General features: G+C 39.0%; 1 protein-coding gene across 1 annotated transcript in view; it reads right to left on the bottom strand.

The window, feature by feature from the left end:
• Positions 1-3,792: 3,792 nt before the first annotated feature.
• SH3TC1 (SH3 domain and tetratricopeptide repeats 1) overlaps positions 3,793-17,247 on the bottom strand; it is a 26,818-nt gene continuing 13,363 nt past the window's right edge. The window contains exons 10-17 of the mRNA XM_035898666.1: positions 15,253-15,276; positions 11,963-13,651; positions 11,077-11,257; positions 7,894-8,110; positions 5,719-5,841; positions 5,334-5,484; positions 4,238-4,434; positions 3,793-4,023 (exon numbers count right to left, since the gene is read on the bottom strand). Of these exons, the coding sequence (XP_035754559.1) occupies positions 3,793-4,023; positions 4,238-4,434; positions 5,334-5,484; positions 5,719-5,841; positions 7,894-8,110; positions 11,077-11,257; positions 11,963-13,651; positions 15,253-15,276 (2,813 nt within the window). The remainder of the gene's footprint in view (positions 4,024-4,237; positions 4,435-5,333; positions 5,485-5,718; positions 5,842-7,893; positions 8,111-11,076; positions 11,258-11,962; positions 13,652-15,252; positions 15,277-17,247) is intronic.

A 17,247-nucleotide genomic window follows, 5' to 3' on the forward strand; every position in this document is an offset into this window, starting at 1 on the left:
ATGTGAACATTCCTTAGCCACGAGAGGCCAGGGCTGCGCTCCCTTTGACACACACCCGGAGAGCGTGCAGAGTTTGGTGTGCCTTTTTATCTAACCAGGAGAGATGGAGAGAAGGACAGGCCCCAAACCTACTGAGTAGATACTCTGGATTTTCCTCTTCGGAAATGTGAGCTTCCACAGGCTGAGGAAAGCACAGGGGTTGAGGTCCCCCCTTCCCAGTAATTAAGTATTCCATGTCATGATAGCATCACTACCATTCCCTTCTCTGTAATCCCATTTTAAAAATGAAGGGGTGACACTTGGCAACATATGTCATTCCTGGGTAAGACACTGCCACAAGTGTCTGGCTCTGTGTCTGACAGGGCTCTGATATGTAGCTGCTCACAAGCACCAGTTCATGTCTTCCTGGAAGCAGAACCTTGTTATTTCAAATCAAGCAGAAATACCTACAGTGTGTCAGTGCCTGCAGAGCTTTAAACAGCTCAGCAGGACTTTTTTGGCTCATTAAGAGTATCAAACTTTTGCTACCAACTAGCTATATAACTAGTTCTGGTTAGAAGCCCTCTGAATCTACATCTGCTTCCTATGTCTTTTTTCATTTATCATTTAAACTTCCCATCCCTCACTGTCTTTTCTAACAAACTCTGCAGAGGTGTGCTTTTTATACTCTGTCTAGGAATCATCTAGACTCCATGCTGTTCTGCCTTTCTGCTTCATTAAATTAGAAGAATGTTCTACCAGATATCTAGCCAAAATTAATCCTTTACATAACAGCTATGGAAAAAACAGAGTTTTATAATATCTCAAATAATCAGACTTCTATTTATAAAGATGTGCACCAGGAAGCACACCAGATAAGACCAATCTCACCCATCTATAAAATTCTACTTGGTAGACAGTCGGTCATTCTCTCATGCTAAGAGAGTAGGGCCATTTGACAGGTGTCTCCTGAAGGGAAGAAGAATCCTGCCACTCGTGATCGAAGGGAACAGAACTTAACAATGAAATCCTTTAGCCCAAATTTATCTGAGGATTTGTAAATTCCAACTTCACTGTCCAAGCACATTGCATTTTTTATCACTGAACCATAAAGTGACGTTGTGCTTCCTGGAGAAAAAGATGTATTTAAAGATCTAACGGGTTTAAAAGCCATTTCTAAAAACCTAAAATGCCATTTATATATCTAATAGGAATGCAGTTTTTGAAATCCTATGCCTGTGACTCACTTTAACCACACCAAGTAGGAAAACACAAAATTCCTGTGTCAGAGCAAGGAGAGAATTCAGGTGCTGCCTTTTCAAAAGCTGGGTACATTTTTGTATGCTGTTCAACTAGCTTGAAGAGAATGCCCAAGAAATTTAGTGTGCTATACACTGTGCGAGCACAATTTAACATTAAAGGGTAAATTAATAATAAAGGACTGGATTGCTATGAAAGCAAAATTTCTGTGGAATCAGGGCAATAAGGTGAAGTAGAAATGCAAGAAAGAAGACAGGTCTTATCAACAGAATTGAATTCTAGATTAGGAAGTGCTACTTCCCTTCCCAGAACACAAGGAGACTGCCTGTGATAACAGTAATCAGAACCAGAGAGAAGTTATAAATTTATCCTGTCTGAAAGTCAAATGAAACTGAAAAATAGACTGCCAAGCACCGAAAATCAAGTCACTGAACAAGAGCACATCCAGAATTTTCCCAGCTCTGCAGAGATCATAAAGGACTTCTGTTGGGATTTAAGGAAGAGAATATGGGATAATTAATTTCCCATGCTTAGTGGGACAATATGACACCAGTCTGAATCTGAGTCTTCAAGGTAAGTTCCTAAGACACCTGAACAGTAAAACTTTCAACGTTAATGCTTAGTTCAAGTCTGACTGGGAGTGTCCAAAAAACCTTGTGTGCAGAATTGCATTGAGCGGTACACACATTTCTACAATCAAGACTTGAGAGGTCTGATTCACTACCCAACATAAAGCTTTTTTATTTTTTAAAAGCAAAGTGCTGATATATATTTAATGATGCTGCATATTTACAAGCAACGTACTATCGTGTTCATTATTTTTAGCCATCTAACCCTCAACAGAAAACTGAAAACACAGGAGCAGTTAAGTTGTCCTTACAGCATCAAAAGAGGAAAAAGAAATACTTACTGTGCAAGGAGCCTTCTAGAAATAGCAAGTACAAAATGTTTAAGCTCAAAGGTGTAGAGCTGAAGCCCCACTTCACTTCCTGGACCTTTGAGCCAAATGCAAGGCTGCAGAATTACTTTGTCTACCTAAGAAGTCAACTCTTCTCTTCAAAGTAATTGACAGGTCACAGTTATCAAGATAGTGGCAACTACCTGTTATATAGACTAGTGCGCTTACAGCACTCACAGAGGAAGAAGATCCACTTCCCACCTCCCTGGAGAGTACCCTAAGTTTGAGTCTGTCTAGATAATATATGAGTATCCTCTCTTTCTCTAGGGAAGAAGCTAATGAAGAATTCACAAGGTCAAAAAGACAACGAAAGTCAGATACCTGAATGTATACATGGAAAGTATTCAGAGTGCACTCTGAATGACAAATTTTACGAAAAGATAGATTCTTAGAGGAAGAACCAAAGCAGTGAGAGTACATGGCTACACAGAACAGACAAAGTTGGTTTTTTTACACCTTTCCCCAGGTTTGACAGAAATAAAATATAATATGTAGCCAAAAACCCCTAGCTGGTTTCTAAGATTGTATGCGCATCTTCCAAAGACACTTCCATACTTCCATTCTTTGCAATGTCTCTTAAAAATAAAATAGCAGTTTCTATATGAAGTCATTGCAGAGAATGAAAAGGCATCATTTCAAAACATATCTGAATACTTAATTGCAAGATTATCAGATTTATGACCCTGACATTCCTTCTGAAAATATACAGCATGTTCTAATACGTCATTTCTACTATAGCTTTGGCATGAAAGTGTTTTGAGGCACAAAGATTTAGAACTACCAAAATTAACAATCTAGAATTTTTGCAACTAAAGTGAAGTAGTATATTTTTCTGAACATAATGTAGTTATATGTAAGATGGTAGGAAATGCTGCAATAAGTCACTGCAGACAATACTGACAGTTCTGAAAAGGGTTAGTTGAAAAAAGCCAAACAGATAATTTGAAAAGAGGGAGAGAAGGCCTTCGCCTGACCACCAAAATCCTTAAAGCTACAATTTATGTATTACTAGAGACTTCAGTTACTAAAATAACCAGTTAGTTATTGCAACATGTACATAAGTGCTTTCAGGAATTAGAAGATACATCTTAACTAGGGACTATAACTACTGCAGTAGATGAATTTGATAGGAAATGAGGAGTGGTGCCTGGATCAAACCAATTCTCAAATACAACAGAGCTAGGTCATACAAGTACTACGCCATGCAAACAAAGGGACAATTTGTCTGGAGTGTTTTTCTCTATAACACTTTATTAAATATTTTTCATCATTGCATCTATGCATTGATCATTTTCTGGTATCCAGCTAGGCAGAAACAGATAGCAAAGAAAAATTTAGTTTAAAAAAAGACTGTTGGGTTTTTGTTTTAGTTCACGGGCTGATCCTTAAACAACAAGTACAAGGGTGTATGTCTTGGAGACAATGAAATGTAGTTCACCATCATATAAACTGCTAATTTAGTCCGGGATGCTGAGCTCTGGCTTAAAAACATGTGCATACTGAGACACTGAATGCATTCTGCATCCCCCTACAAAGCCAGTGCAGTACTTCTTGAGGTACTCCTGTAGTTGTTAAACTGCATTTTACAAAGATGCTTATGAACTCTTATAACACTGATCAGGAGCTAGATTTATTCTCCTAACGTTCAGCTCTGTTGCGAATGTTCTTGCCTTTTGATAGAAGAAGAGAGACATTTCCCGATCCACAAGGAAATTATGGTAGATGATTGCGAGTCTTGTGTAGATCTTCAGTTGAGCTTTTTTATTGCCCAGGTCCATGGCAGCAGCAAGTGCCAAATGATAATAGCCTGCTGCATCAAAAGGATCCTGAAATCAGAGACACAAAGATAGCACCCCTTTATAGGTCCAAGCTCAGTTTATTAGGTATCAAATGAGAACAGTATTGATTCTGAGCTTCAGTAGGTTTTCCTACTTTATTATTTACATTCTAAATGCATAAACCCAGAATGTGGTAAAACCTGATGTTATGAAACATTACTCAATGTCACAATTTTCTGCAGCGGTTTTTGGTGTTTCTTACCTTAAGGTCATAGAATATAATGTCTCCTAAGATCAAGTACACCTTGACGTAATACAGTGTTTCCTCCTCAAACTCCAGAGGAGAGGAACAGAGGGATAAGGCCTTTAAATAAAAGTGTTCCGCTAGTTCACAGTGACCCAAATGATGATTGATGGCAGCCAGCCGATGGTAAGCTATTCGTTCATTTAGCTGATTTCCTAATGAGATAAGGTATGAGTCAGCATAAAACCAAAGAGACAAAGTAGTTATATTGTCTCAAACCAGAATATATCTATGCTATTTTTTGTTTTACTTCTATATGGTATTTGCTGATCTTTTATTGAATAAAACTAATTTTGCTCAAGAGATAAATGCCCAAACCCTGCCCTATAAAATAATCCCACAGAATTCCAGAATTTCCCAGTGTAGGATTTGAAAGCGTCTGGGATTTTCTTAAGAAATAACTACATTCATCTCTCGCATGTATAGATATACATAATCTGTGCATACTTAAAAAGAAAACAAATAGATTACTTTGAAAGTATAGTAGCTGATGGGATTAAAGACTCCCTTGTGCCTCCCAGTACATACTTACATCAAAAGTTATGACAAAACCATGTTTTTTCAGGCTGATCAAAATGACCCATCTGTGTGGGTATGGAGTAAGAGGGTTCTTAATCAGCTGAACAGCTCCAGATTCAAAGAATAGCCATTTTGGAAACTAGCCTTATCATTTTTTACTACCTTTTCCAAGGTCAGTTCACCAGCAAGGCTATAAGCAAATCTGAAAGAAATATGACTCTCAAAAGCCTCTTGGAACAATATTACTCATTAGTATTACAGATTATTTGTGAGAGTAACACTCAATTTTCACTTGGAATATCAGGTTTAATTCTGTGCTCTACCAAAGGTTTTCCGTATAAGCTTGGAGTTAGAAGAGACAGCAATGAAGTTGTTCATTCTTGAATGGAAGCAAAAATGGCAGTGACAGTATCATTATGAAATCCTGGCATGAAATCTGGCATGAAAACTGAATTCAAAGGAAGAAAGCTTTTTCAACTTCTGCCTTATTTTGGAGATATCAGTAATATTCAGCTGTAATGGAAGTTGGTCTTACCTAAACTTACACTGAGCACAAGAGATGCTCTTGCATATTCCAGACTTTCCTCATAAGCTTTCAGATTCACCAGCAATTCCACTAGTTTATTGCATAATCTGAGTTCGGTGGTTTTGTTGCCAGTCTTAACAGCGAGTGGAAGAGCCCTATCCTGAAACATTTCCACATATGTCACGTCAAGCAATTTCTGGTTTCTTTGCATAAGGCATATCTTACACCAGGGAGTTGCAACAGGTGAAATCTATTAACACCATGACAAAGTCCTCAGCTGCAATAGGTTATAAACTGTTTGCAGAGAGGGTCAGCTTTTGGTTCAGCATTTGTAGAACACCTGCTGTGACGGGAGGGTACATAACTGTCAACACAGTAGAAAAACCACACAAACCCTGTAGAAAGTCACTGCTTTCTCCTTTTCCCAAGTACCATTGAAAAATATGTCTCCAGCAGCTTCAAACAATTCCATTCCTAAATTTGGATCTCCTGTGTAAAGAGCAGCATTCTGAGCAACCTGAAAAGAAAACAAGGAACAGGGAAAGAAAGAAAGAAAGAAAATCTTGGTTACTTCTTGGTAAAAACCCCACAATCATAAATATTAGCAACTGAAAAAAGATAAAAGGATCTTGTTAAGGCCTCTCATTCTAAGACAGGAAAGGCTGTATTTTATGAGACCATGCTCTGTCTTTTTGGTACCCTGGTTTTGAGCAGTCCAGTGGCTGAAGGAGGAACGTAAGGACCTGGGCACATAGTGTTACTCTCTCCCTTTTTCTGGCATTAGTACCCTGCTACCTATGTCAGCACACGGCACTCTAAAAACTAATAGCGCATTTGATAGCTGAAACATATTACATTTGAATTAAGTTGCACTTAACATAGAAATAAATTCTATTTGCAAGTTAGGTATTGCTGACAGTGCAGGTTTAAAAACCTGTGAAGCAAATTCTGTAAATAAATGCAGCTCTGCTATCTTGTTATTCTGAAATAAATATAGGCCATGTTAGCAAAAAGGACTTCATGAAAGGCAGCATGTGTCTTGCCCAAAACACAGATACCAGGGTACTCAGTTACTGATGGGATAAGTAGTAATGAGAAAAGGGACTTGCACATGAAGCAAGTTGATGCATCTTGCTTTGGTTTTGGGATCTTTAGTTTAAGTTGCATTCAATTAATACAAGTGCAGCTCTCAACATCAACAGCAGCAATCCTTTTCAGCCTATTTTGGCTTTGGGCACCTGAAGACTCTGTTGCATCGCATTTTTGGAACTTGTTTTACATGGAAGTTAAGATGTGATAACTTGCACAAATTACTGGCACAGCAGTCAGCCTTTAGTGGGCAGATTCCTGCTTTGAGTCTTTCCTCATGGAGATGCACCGACTCTGCTCTAAATACCAACTCCATACATGCACAGTATGGAATACACATGCACATCCCTGGCCTACTCCTCCTCTTGGAGGAAATAAAGCAGATGGAGAAAATCATCCCACATGCTGATTTGGCTTCTGTACCACCAGGTGACAGACTATTTGCTAAAAGCATTTAGGAAAAGAAATAACAGGCCTCTAACAGTCCCTTCCTGTAAGCACATTTATTCTGTTTTCCTTGTAAGTACCCAAAAAATCTGATTTAATTGAGAGAAAAAAATCATTAAGGTAGCCCCACATATTGTATTTGAGTACATTCTGAACATGAATGCGTTTCTTATGTTTTTATGCTTCTTTGTAGAATTTTTTCAAAACATCTTAACAGATGGGTAGTTATTTTATTTAGGGATCACATTTTGGAACCACTCACACACCAGCCAAGACTCAGATCTTACTATATCAGGTTCTGTATACATACTGCACTACAAGGCAGCACTGTCCCTTATGATGGAAGATATTTTTAATCCCTTTACAAAAGGAAGAAACTAATTCCCCAGATACTTCAGTGAACGGCTAGAAGCCATTTAGATGACGGAGTCAGATCTGGACTGCAGTGCAACTCTGAGAAAGACTCCAGATCGTCCAGTTTCAGCAGCCACAAAGGCTAGATCCCTGTTTCAGGTAATTTTTCAGTCTGTGTTAGCACAGCAGGCCCCAGTTGGTTGCGGGGGGTCCGAGGTGTGCAAGCTGCATGCTTCCTGGCTCACTGCTGCAAAGGCAGCAGCAGCAGCTCCAGCTGGCTCCATGCCATGCTATGCATGGCCACAGAAGGAAAGCTTTAGATGCTTTGGAAATACTTCCTGGAAAAGCTACTCTGTTTTCCTGGGGACCTGCCCCACAAGCCAGCATACTAAGATGATTATTATCTCTTATCCACCAGCATGTAGCACGCATGTAGGGTTTGATTGCTGTGGTGCTGTAGAGCTGGTAGATGATGAACACAGACATGGAATTTACAACAGAGCAGGCACTAAGGAAGTTCACTGCCCAAAATCTTTCCAGAGTCAAGTGACAGATTAAAATGGAGTGCCACCAAAAAACATTGAGATTTTCACCTGTTAAGCACTACATAAATTGTGTTACTTTATGTTCACAACAGCAGTTAGCAAAATCTCTGGGATTGTTATATTGAATTACTTACTCTTCTTACCATGCCACCTGCACCATGTTGACAACACGTGCACACCTGTAAGTGTTGACAACATACCTGAATATAAAGATCCACAAGCTCATTCTGCCTCAGAATGTAATATATCTTTCCTGCCCGTAGCCAAGCATATGCCTCTTTCTCTTTTTTCTGGAGATCTATAAATATTCCAAGGCTTCTTTTGGTATACTCCAGAGCTGACCTGTAAGCCCTGAAACAGGGGAAAACTGCTAATCACTGAGAGGTTCTTCAGAATTGGGAATGTTTTTCTGCATAATGAAAAAAGGTTTATGTTAATGTAAGAAACAATCTGTTTCCTCTATTCAATGCACAATTATAATTTCTCAGCTACATTCCATTCGTTACTAGAAAATTTGGTCTTTTTCCTATTATTCTTCCTTTTTTTTTCCAACCCATGTTTTCTGTTAGATTGTTATCACGTTATATTATTTCAGGATAGTTTATTTTAGATGTGTCCTTCCCCTACATGTCAGGCTAGTGACAGGTGGAAAAATCTTTCTTCATCTTTAGCTCTTTATCATTATCTTTAATGATTATCATTTATGGCTTTTTCCCACAAACCTCAGAAAGAAATTGTTTCATTAAATATTTTTTCTAAATATCATGCAGGCCTCAGACTTAAGCACAATTCAAACTAATCAGCATTTATAGAAAATCTTGGAGAAGGACAGACAAGACATGATCAGTTCTAGAGGCATCTAAAATTATCAGACCACTGGGCAGTGAAATTTTCTTTAAGTGTAAGGGCACTGTGCTCTCATACTTTTCATTAGAAAGACCTGTCAGATTGATTGAGCTTATGGTACTTCATGCCAGACACAGAAGCCCCAGACTTCCTTATTAAATCCTTCTCTATCCATCTGGTGATAGACTCTCATGACCTTGACCTGTTGCATTTTCCTCCAAGCACAAGACCCAAACATATTAAGATATAACATGAACTGCGCAGTTACAGTGAATCTTTACACAGTGCATCTTTAAAACAACCTACTTAGACCTCCAAACAGATCTGAAACAAATCTAGAAGTAAGGTGCTCCCTAGTATTTCACACTATCAAGACTTCAGTTCTGTCTCAATGTGGTATCCCATTGGAGGGGAGGGAAATGCTTTTACCATGTCCTGGTTCTTACAGAAGTTGAAGAGACCTGTCACTGCTTCATGAGAGGAAGTAAAGATCCACTGAACAAGCCTGACATTTCAGTCTTCTCTTCTTTGTGAGCATGAGGAAAGGCAAGGTAGTTAAAGTAGTCCAACTCAGCCCAATTACTGAATGCAGCTTCCATCCCTCCTTCAGAGTTTTTGCTTTTACAGCTGACAGAAGCATATTTGAATCCATAGCCCAGCACGGCAACTGGTACAGGCCAGGCTATATCCCCTGACATGGCCACAGTAGTTTATAATGGAAGTGGTGACACCAAGGACATCACTGTTTTCATTACTTCATCACAGACACATAATCCTTGTTACTTGGGACTGTTAAAGAATACTGTGATACTACAGTCTAGTATCATACTGAGGCTGTGCTATTATCCGGCAGTCTGCTAAAGTTACGCAGCCAACATTACTCGTGAGCCAGGCTTCTAGGCAAGGAGCAGGGTATCAGATTCAGTGATCCTTATGGGTCCCTTCCAACTTGAGATATTCTATGATTCTGTAATAAATTCCATGCACTACGTGCACACAAAGCAGCAGCTTCTCCAGCTAGTGAAATACTTCTGCAAATTCCGGGTAGTTTGAAATCTTAACCAGCTCCTTTGTCTTCAGCCTCTCCAAAGGATTTTCACCAACTATCTCATTGAACAGCAGTGAACAAAGCAAAATAAATTAGGTGACATATTAGGAAAGTGAGATGCTTGGACTGCAGCCACTTAAAGGAAAATAGGCATCTACTCTGTTTCCATAACTGAGGATATTTTTTCCATCCTTACTGAAGCATGCTTAAAAAATCCCCAAATCTAAAGTGACTCCCTGAAGTGAGGTACAGTAAGAAAAAAATCAAAGCTGCCTTAAAAAACACTTTAAAAGTGTCTAGAAAAACCTGTAAGTTTCCCCAGCACCTGTTAGTTACTATAAATTGACTTGTGCAGTCTGTTTTTTCAATAAAGCAAAGCAAAAGTTTGGTATTCTGAAAATAAAAGCAGTCTAGGAATTACTAGAGACTGACACTATGTAGTTTTGCATGTAGGATTTGTGCTTATGTAAGTTTTGAAAGAAGCATTTCCTCAAAGAGAAACACTTACATAGAGACCATCTGATGACTGACCTGTTTGGAATATGGCATTTGGTTTCTAATGGAAAAATTGTCTTATAAAGATTTATCATCACAAACAAGTCACCTGCCAACAATAATCCTAGAGCTACAGCAGTCATCAAGAGTGGCATAACATATTTTAAATGTATTTACATAGATTTTTAAAATAATTTGGTTCTTGAAGTGGTGCTAATCCCTACTGAACATCTGGTCTCCCTTGAGAGATGATAGTTACTTTAAAAAAAAAGAAAAACAAGAGAAGTCTCCTCTAGCGCAGGACCCTTCAATTCTAACAGAGTGTACTGGCAAAGCAGGGTGAAAAAAAAATAAAAATCAGTCATTTAGTTCTGTAGCCCTCAGCACAGGAAAGACATGGACCTGTTGGGGTGGGTGCAGAGGAGGGCCACAAAAATGATCAGAAGGGTGGAGCACCTCTCCTATGAGAAAAGGCTGAGAGAGCTGGGGCTGGTCAGCCTCAAGAAGAGAAGGCTCCAGGGAGACTTTATCGCAGCCTTTCAGTAAAAGGGGCTTATAAGAAAGATGGCAACAAGTTTTTAACAGGGCCTGTTGCAATAGGACAAGGGTAATGGTTTTAAACCAAAAGAGGGATTTAAACTTGATATAAGGAAAAAATATTTTTAAAATGAGGTTGGTGAAACATGGTAACAGGTTGCCCAGAGAGACAGTAGATGCCCCATCCCTGGAAACATTCAAGGTCAGGTTGGACAGGGCTCTGAGCAACATGATGTGGTTGAGGATGACAGGGGGGTTGGACTAGATGACCTCTAAAGGTCCCTTCCAACCCAAACCATTCTATCAATCAGATGTTGCAAAAATTTATATCCTTTATCATAACAGAAAAACTACAATCAGAATAAAAGCAAAGTCATTCAGCATGTCTTACCTTTCTGTTCCTAAAGATAAATAGAGCTGACTAATGGTTTCCAAAATTTGTCCCTCCAGAACTTTGTTGGACATCTTTCTAGCTAAAGATAGTTGATATTCATTGTATATGACACACTGAGCCTCATTGGGAACAACTGTACTGTAGAACTGACACAGCAGTTTAATTGCTTGTAGCTGACCTAGAAGAATAGATTGGAAATACCAACATGAATCTCTATTTTCAAAATGAAAGTTAAGTTAGCTTTAAAATAATTAATTCTTACCGTTTTACAAGTTCAGCACAGTCAATGAATAACAGAAGTCATAACAAGAAGATTCCACTGCCAGTTTCTTCACCCCCAAAGTTAACAAACAGGTTACTTCAAAATTCATCTCCAAAATAAAGTAATAAAACATTCACCTTACCTGTATAAGGTGCCTTAGTCATAGCAAGAATAAATAAATAAAGTGTGGGTCTTCTACACAGAACTATTTTATGCAACAGTTATCCAGATTACCGATTGTTTTCATACCCTTAAACTCAACTCTGGAGCTGTTTATATTACCAATTATATCGTATCTATTGTAAATGTTATTGAACATAGAAATCTCTAGACTTTTTACTAATTAATTTAGTTTTTCTTAACATTTCATTTTCTCTGTCATTTCTGACAACCCTAAATACCAACAGAAGAGCAAGCCAACATGTCTTTGTTTCTCCACCATTATGGGACAGAGGAAAGATTTCAATCACTTCAATAGCTATCACATAACTGGACATAAAATGTTGTTTAAGGAACAACTATAACATACCTAGGAACAACTAGAACATACCTATATAACAAACATTCCTAAACAGGGTGCATTTCATAACTTAGAGAGAAAAAAGACCAAACCATACTTACTTTCCAGATGACTTGTCTCCATTGCAACTAAAAAAGCCCATTCATAATAAAATCTTCCTTTTTCTCTTTGAGTTCCACCAACATAGTAACATCCCAACTGAAGGAGGACTTGGGTAAAGTCTTGGCCACAGTCCATACTTGGAAGTTTGGAGAATAGCTTCACTGCCCTGATATAATAGTGTTCTGCCAGCTTGCTGGCAGCTGCATGCAGGCAGAGTGCCCCAAAATTAGCCAGGGCTATGGCTTGGTTATGGGTCATACTGGTCTCTTCTGAAAGACGCAGTGCTTTGTAGTAGCTCTCAGCAGCTTCTTTTCTATTGTTTGTTCTTTTCAAAGCAATAGCAAGCATATTATAAGCAATGCCTCGTTGTTGGGGGTTGCTCCATGAAGAGTCTACAACAGCATTTAAAATGGCTAAAGCCACATCATATTGCCTGTAAAGAACGTGTAACCAAGCGAGTGAAACCAAATAGTTAATGGTTTCCTCTGGCTTAGCAGAAACATCAGAGTCCAGTGCTTTCGTCATGTAAACAATGGCTTTTCCATACCGTTTGTGGTGGCTGTACAGTTTTGCTAGGCTAAGACAGATAGTGCTGCATAGCCCTTGCTGCTCCTTAGTAAACACAGAGGAAAGTGCTTGCATGAGGTAAGGTGCAATTTGGGATGGGAGTATTTGTCTAAGTTTCCTCAGGCCATAGAGCTTGGGAGCATTTTTGATAACTAAATCAATCCTTTTCAAGGAATCCGTTAAAGCACTGGAGCTCTGGGAAGAGGTGACCTTTATGCAACTTAATACAATGTGCGGCAAACACTTTTCATTGTAGGACTCTGCGAGTTTGAAATAACAGTTGTTTGATAAGTTGTTTTGTAAACCCAAGTCATTAAGCAACAGTTGAAACCTTTCCAAGAATGGTAGTGCCTCTTCATGCTGTTTGTGTACACTGTAATGTTTTGCCAGGAGAAAGCATGCCCTTGCCTCTGCATGTTTGTTCTGGCTCAAAATTGTCCTCTTCAGAGCATACTTTAGAATATCTGACTCCAGGTCAGCACTGCAAATGTAGTTGGGAATTCCCATGAGAAGAGATGTAGCCTTGTCAAAAACATGAGCACATTTTTCTTTGTTCTTCTGTGTCAAGTAGATGACTGTTAGATTTGTATAAAGAGCAATTACGAAGTACAAATCACTAAACCCTCCAGCTACTGCTCCCAACGCTTCCTCAAAATACACCCGAGCTTGGGAAAACTTCAGCTTTTTAACACTGAGCCTGCCTAGGAGAAAGCATAGTCTTGCTAGCGCCCAGGACATACCTGCTCTCTTTGCCGCTTCCCTTGCTAGTCTAAGAAAGCTAACTAGTTCTTCTTCTTCTGAAAATCCATAAAACATGCTATTGATAAATGGATAAGAGAAATCATACAGGTTTTTGAAGTTTCTCTCATACTCCTTCCTATTTAAGAAGAGTAACAACGACTCAAAGATGTCAGATGCTTGAACATCATCTTGATGTATGTGGAAGCAAGGTCCTTCAGGTGGAGGAAAGATTTCTGTGTTTGGAGAGCTAGCAGAATCCTTTCCTTCAGTAGCTGGCTCTTCTGCCTGAGTTGCCCCCAAGTTCTTGAAGTTCTTCAGGAATTCTTCTATCTTGCCATTCTTGCTAATGGATCCTGTGCTAGGATGTGAACATGGAATTTCTGAAATTCAAAAATAAGTTACAGATCACAACTTCATGTGTGCATGCACACGCATGTCTTTGATAGACCAACAAAAACATTTCTCAGTAGAAGATGCTGTTAGGAAAACATTATGTAAACACACTGCACTTTCTTAACAGTATGCCTAGGACAGAAGCCAAAGGCGGGGAAGAGAGATCAAGAAGGATCAGGGAGGAACAAGTGTGGGAGACTGGAGGAAGGGGGATAAACAGGACTTGCCACATGTAAGCAGGTTGCTGATCAGTATGCTCACCTGGCCAGGCTCTGTGCCCAATCCAACAATAATCCAACTGAAGTCCAATGTTAATTCAAACTGGTTTGTGTCTGAGTGTATACTCAAAAAGTATATTGAGTGTACCTTCTGTGTTCTTGCTGTGCGTATGTGAGCAAGAGAGATCTGCCAATGAATTACAATTCAGACTAGCTGGTAAGCAGGAGAAGACCAGAATCTGGAAAGACCCAAGGGCTGAACTGGGGGCTGGATAAAGGGCCCAAGGTCAGGTCATGGATACTGCATGGACTTAAGGTCTAAGGGAACTATCAATTTGAGCATGCATGTGAGCTGAGTACGGGTATGCCTATCTCCTGATAGAAAGCTAAGGCAATTTAGCCAGGGCAGAGTAAGGCTGAGTTGAGTTGTTAAGTCTCACATGGGTGCTGTGAGAGTGCCTGCAAAGGTCCTGTGGTCCTATTCTCCTGTCCACGTTTCCTCAGTGTGGCCAGCCATGCCTGTGTAATGTGTAATAAAATTTCTTCTTGCAATTAGATACCAACTCTGATTCTCTGCTGGCACAGATTAACTTTCTCAAAATTAGCAAGTTTGTGGTGATTGATGTGGTCATTGATCCAAGCTCTCCTAGTACTGATTGTTGAATATCTTACAAACATTAAAAAAAAAAAAATAGACATGATTTCCTTAGTCCTGCTGGTGTTATCCAGCCAAGGTAACCAGGCAGGGGCTAGGGACGTAGTTAGCAGTCACAGTGTAAAGCTTACAGCTGCATATCAACAGGAGCTTATCAAAGCTGCAGATTTAGAGCTCAGTTTCCTTAGAACCTCATTTCTGAAACTGGTCAGCAAAATCATAAATATAAAAACTGGTATTTAGAAAAATGTAGTGCAATACACATAATGATAGTGACAGCTTAGCAACTAAATGCCAAAGGAAAAGAATTCTGAATACTCATCAAAATATCTCCTTTGGGAATTATAATTATGGGATGAAGTTTTCTAGCAGATGGAAAATCTGCTGGAATTCAAAGTCAGCACTTGCCAGGTGCCCCGTAAAGAGTATTTTGCCCTGTTAAACAACATGGGGAGGTGAGGGAGCGGTGCATGTAGGTGTGTCACAGCAGTAAAAATAAGTCATACAGTTTGCAATTGGATAGCAAGGTCCAAGAAAGACATCTGATACCAGTGAAAACACACAGTGTCTTACAGCAAAACCTAGGAAAGCAAACAGTGAAAGAAGAAAGTTAGAACGTGAAGAGACATTAGAAAGAGAAAAGCTGGCAAAGATACCAAAAGTATTAGAAGTCGCATTAATTTTATGTAAAAATTGTATGCATATGAAGTATTACCACATTCTGGTTCTTCTAATTGGTCTGTAAGAAATAAAGAAAAAAAATCACATTAGTTACGGCATCTTATTTAAATATCCTAAGACAAGGCTATTTTTTAGTTCAGAATTTTTATGTCAGAAGAATTGAATGTGTCCTGAAAATTTAGAAGAGAAGAAATTTCTAAGTCTGACCCAAAGTTAATGGATATTAGAGACTTACCCTCCTGCTGATACAATTCATTGCTTTCTACAGTTACCGTCAGGCACCTACCACTGCCCAGTAAGGTGGGGAGGCATCTGCATATCGCCATTAGAATGAAAGCCAACCTGCTCTGCATGAGGGATGCATCATTGCAGCATTAAAATACAAGTGTGCAGCGTAGATGCAATCATTCCCCACAACCTGCCCCTAAAATGAGGCAACAAAAAGCCCTTTATATTACTGAAATAAGTTTTAGTGTCACTCCTGAGGGGGCAGGAATAATTGTTTAGGGTAAGTTTGTGTAGGTAAGAGTGTCAGACTTCTGTGGCCATTCCAGTAGCACGCAGGTGAAAAATCCCTGTATCTATCTTTTCTTTTAAAAGGTGAATCTTTACATTCTGTAAACATTACTACTATAGATCTGTTTTAAATGTTTAACATAGCACATCTGTAGAACATTTAAGAATTACTATTTTATGTAGAAGATATATCTCAAGGTATTTCAGTTGTCCTGCTGCATTGCAGGGATATGTTCGCTGTCTTTCATACACTAGATGCAATATAAGTGGTGCTGAGTATATGAAGGATATATCCAAAAGCAGAGGCTCACAGAATTATTTAAGCTGATAGAAAGCTATTTTATTAGCTTTTAGGAATGACCTCTCATTGACGGTTTACTTTTGGATCTCCTTTCTTTAAAAGCATTCCTGACTTTGGTGGACAGATGCCACAGATGTTTACAGTGGTCATAACTTAATGCCCTGAATATCTAATTGGGGAAGTGCTCATAAGTAAATACCTTGCATTAGATTGATGTAGATGAAAGGAATCAAAAACCCATTTACTCAGATCAAACACCAAAACCATCAAGTGAATATTGAAAATGCTTGCTCAGGTAAGTCACGTTATGTTGATCAATTGTGCAGTTTAAAAGAAAAACGTAGTAGAGATGGTACGATTAGCTGGGAAGATGCGAAAAGAGGTTGGCACTTGTAAAGATTAGGGAGGAGATATGCAACAAACATGCAATAGGCAAAAATAGCAGTATGCCTTTAAGTCCCGTGAGATTGTTTTAGTAACTAATAGAGGTCTGAGCTTCTGTTCCCAGGCTTTTCGTCTGAGTGAGGAAGGTGAGATGTGGAGTCATTTTGCACACTGACATGAGTTGCATTTGCAACTCAGCTCTGACATGCCTTAGTTATTGTTCACACACACGCTAATTTGCAGAATTAAACCAATGCACCTGAGTCAAACCTACACATAGGCTCCTTTCAGATTGGAGCCTAGGGGCCTGTCTCTTAGGATGACAGTAATAGAGATTAGACAGTTGACAAGCATACGCATCGCCACAGAACAGCCTGTGGTGGCATAAGAAATTACTGCTCCTGTTCAGTTCAGCAAGACAATTATATTACACTACCTTACGCTAAGTCTGTCAAGGTGAAACCCCAGTTACCCCAATTACTTTATGTAAAGCATGAGCACTTAGAAAAATAACAGCTGTATCAGAGATGATGCAGCCAATAGTATATTTTTCTTTGTACTAATAGATTTTGCTATTTTTCTATACCTATGGAAGTTAAATCAAGCATGAAGAGGTGTGTGTTTGCATTAGCTGTCAATAATTATTATGCCATCGTTCCCAAGACAAATGAAAAACCACCAGTATTTAGGTGAACGTGCTGCCTTTTATAATGTGTCAGTCTGACATTTGAAAGCTTGAAGATCTTTTCAGCTCAATAATAGAGTTTTTAAAACCCTGCTGTTTAATTCACTCAAAGGGCAAAAGAAGATTTGTAAATGCTGTGCTGG

The sequence above is a fragment of the Egretta garzetta genome, unplaced genomic scaffold (genome assembly GCF_000687185.1).
Source record: "Egretta garzetta isolate BGI_Z169 unplaced genomic scaffold, ASM68718v1 scaffold107, whole genome shotgun sequence".
In the NCBI taxonomy this organism is placed as follows: Eukaryota; Metazoa; Chordata; class Aves; order Pelecaniformes; family Ardeidae; genus Egretta; species Egretta garzetta.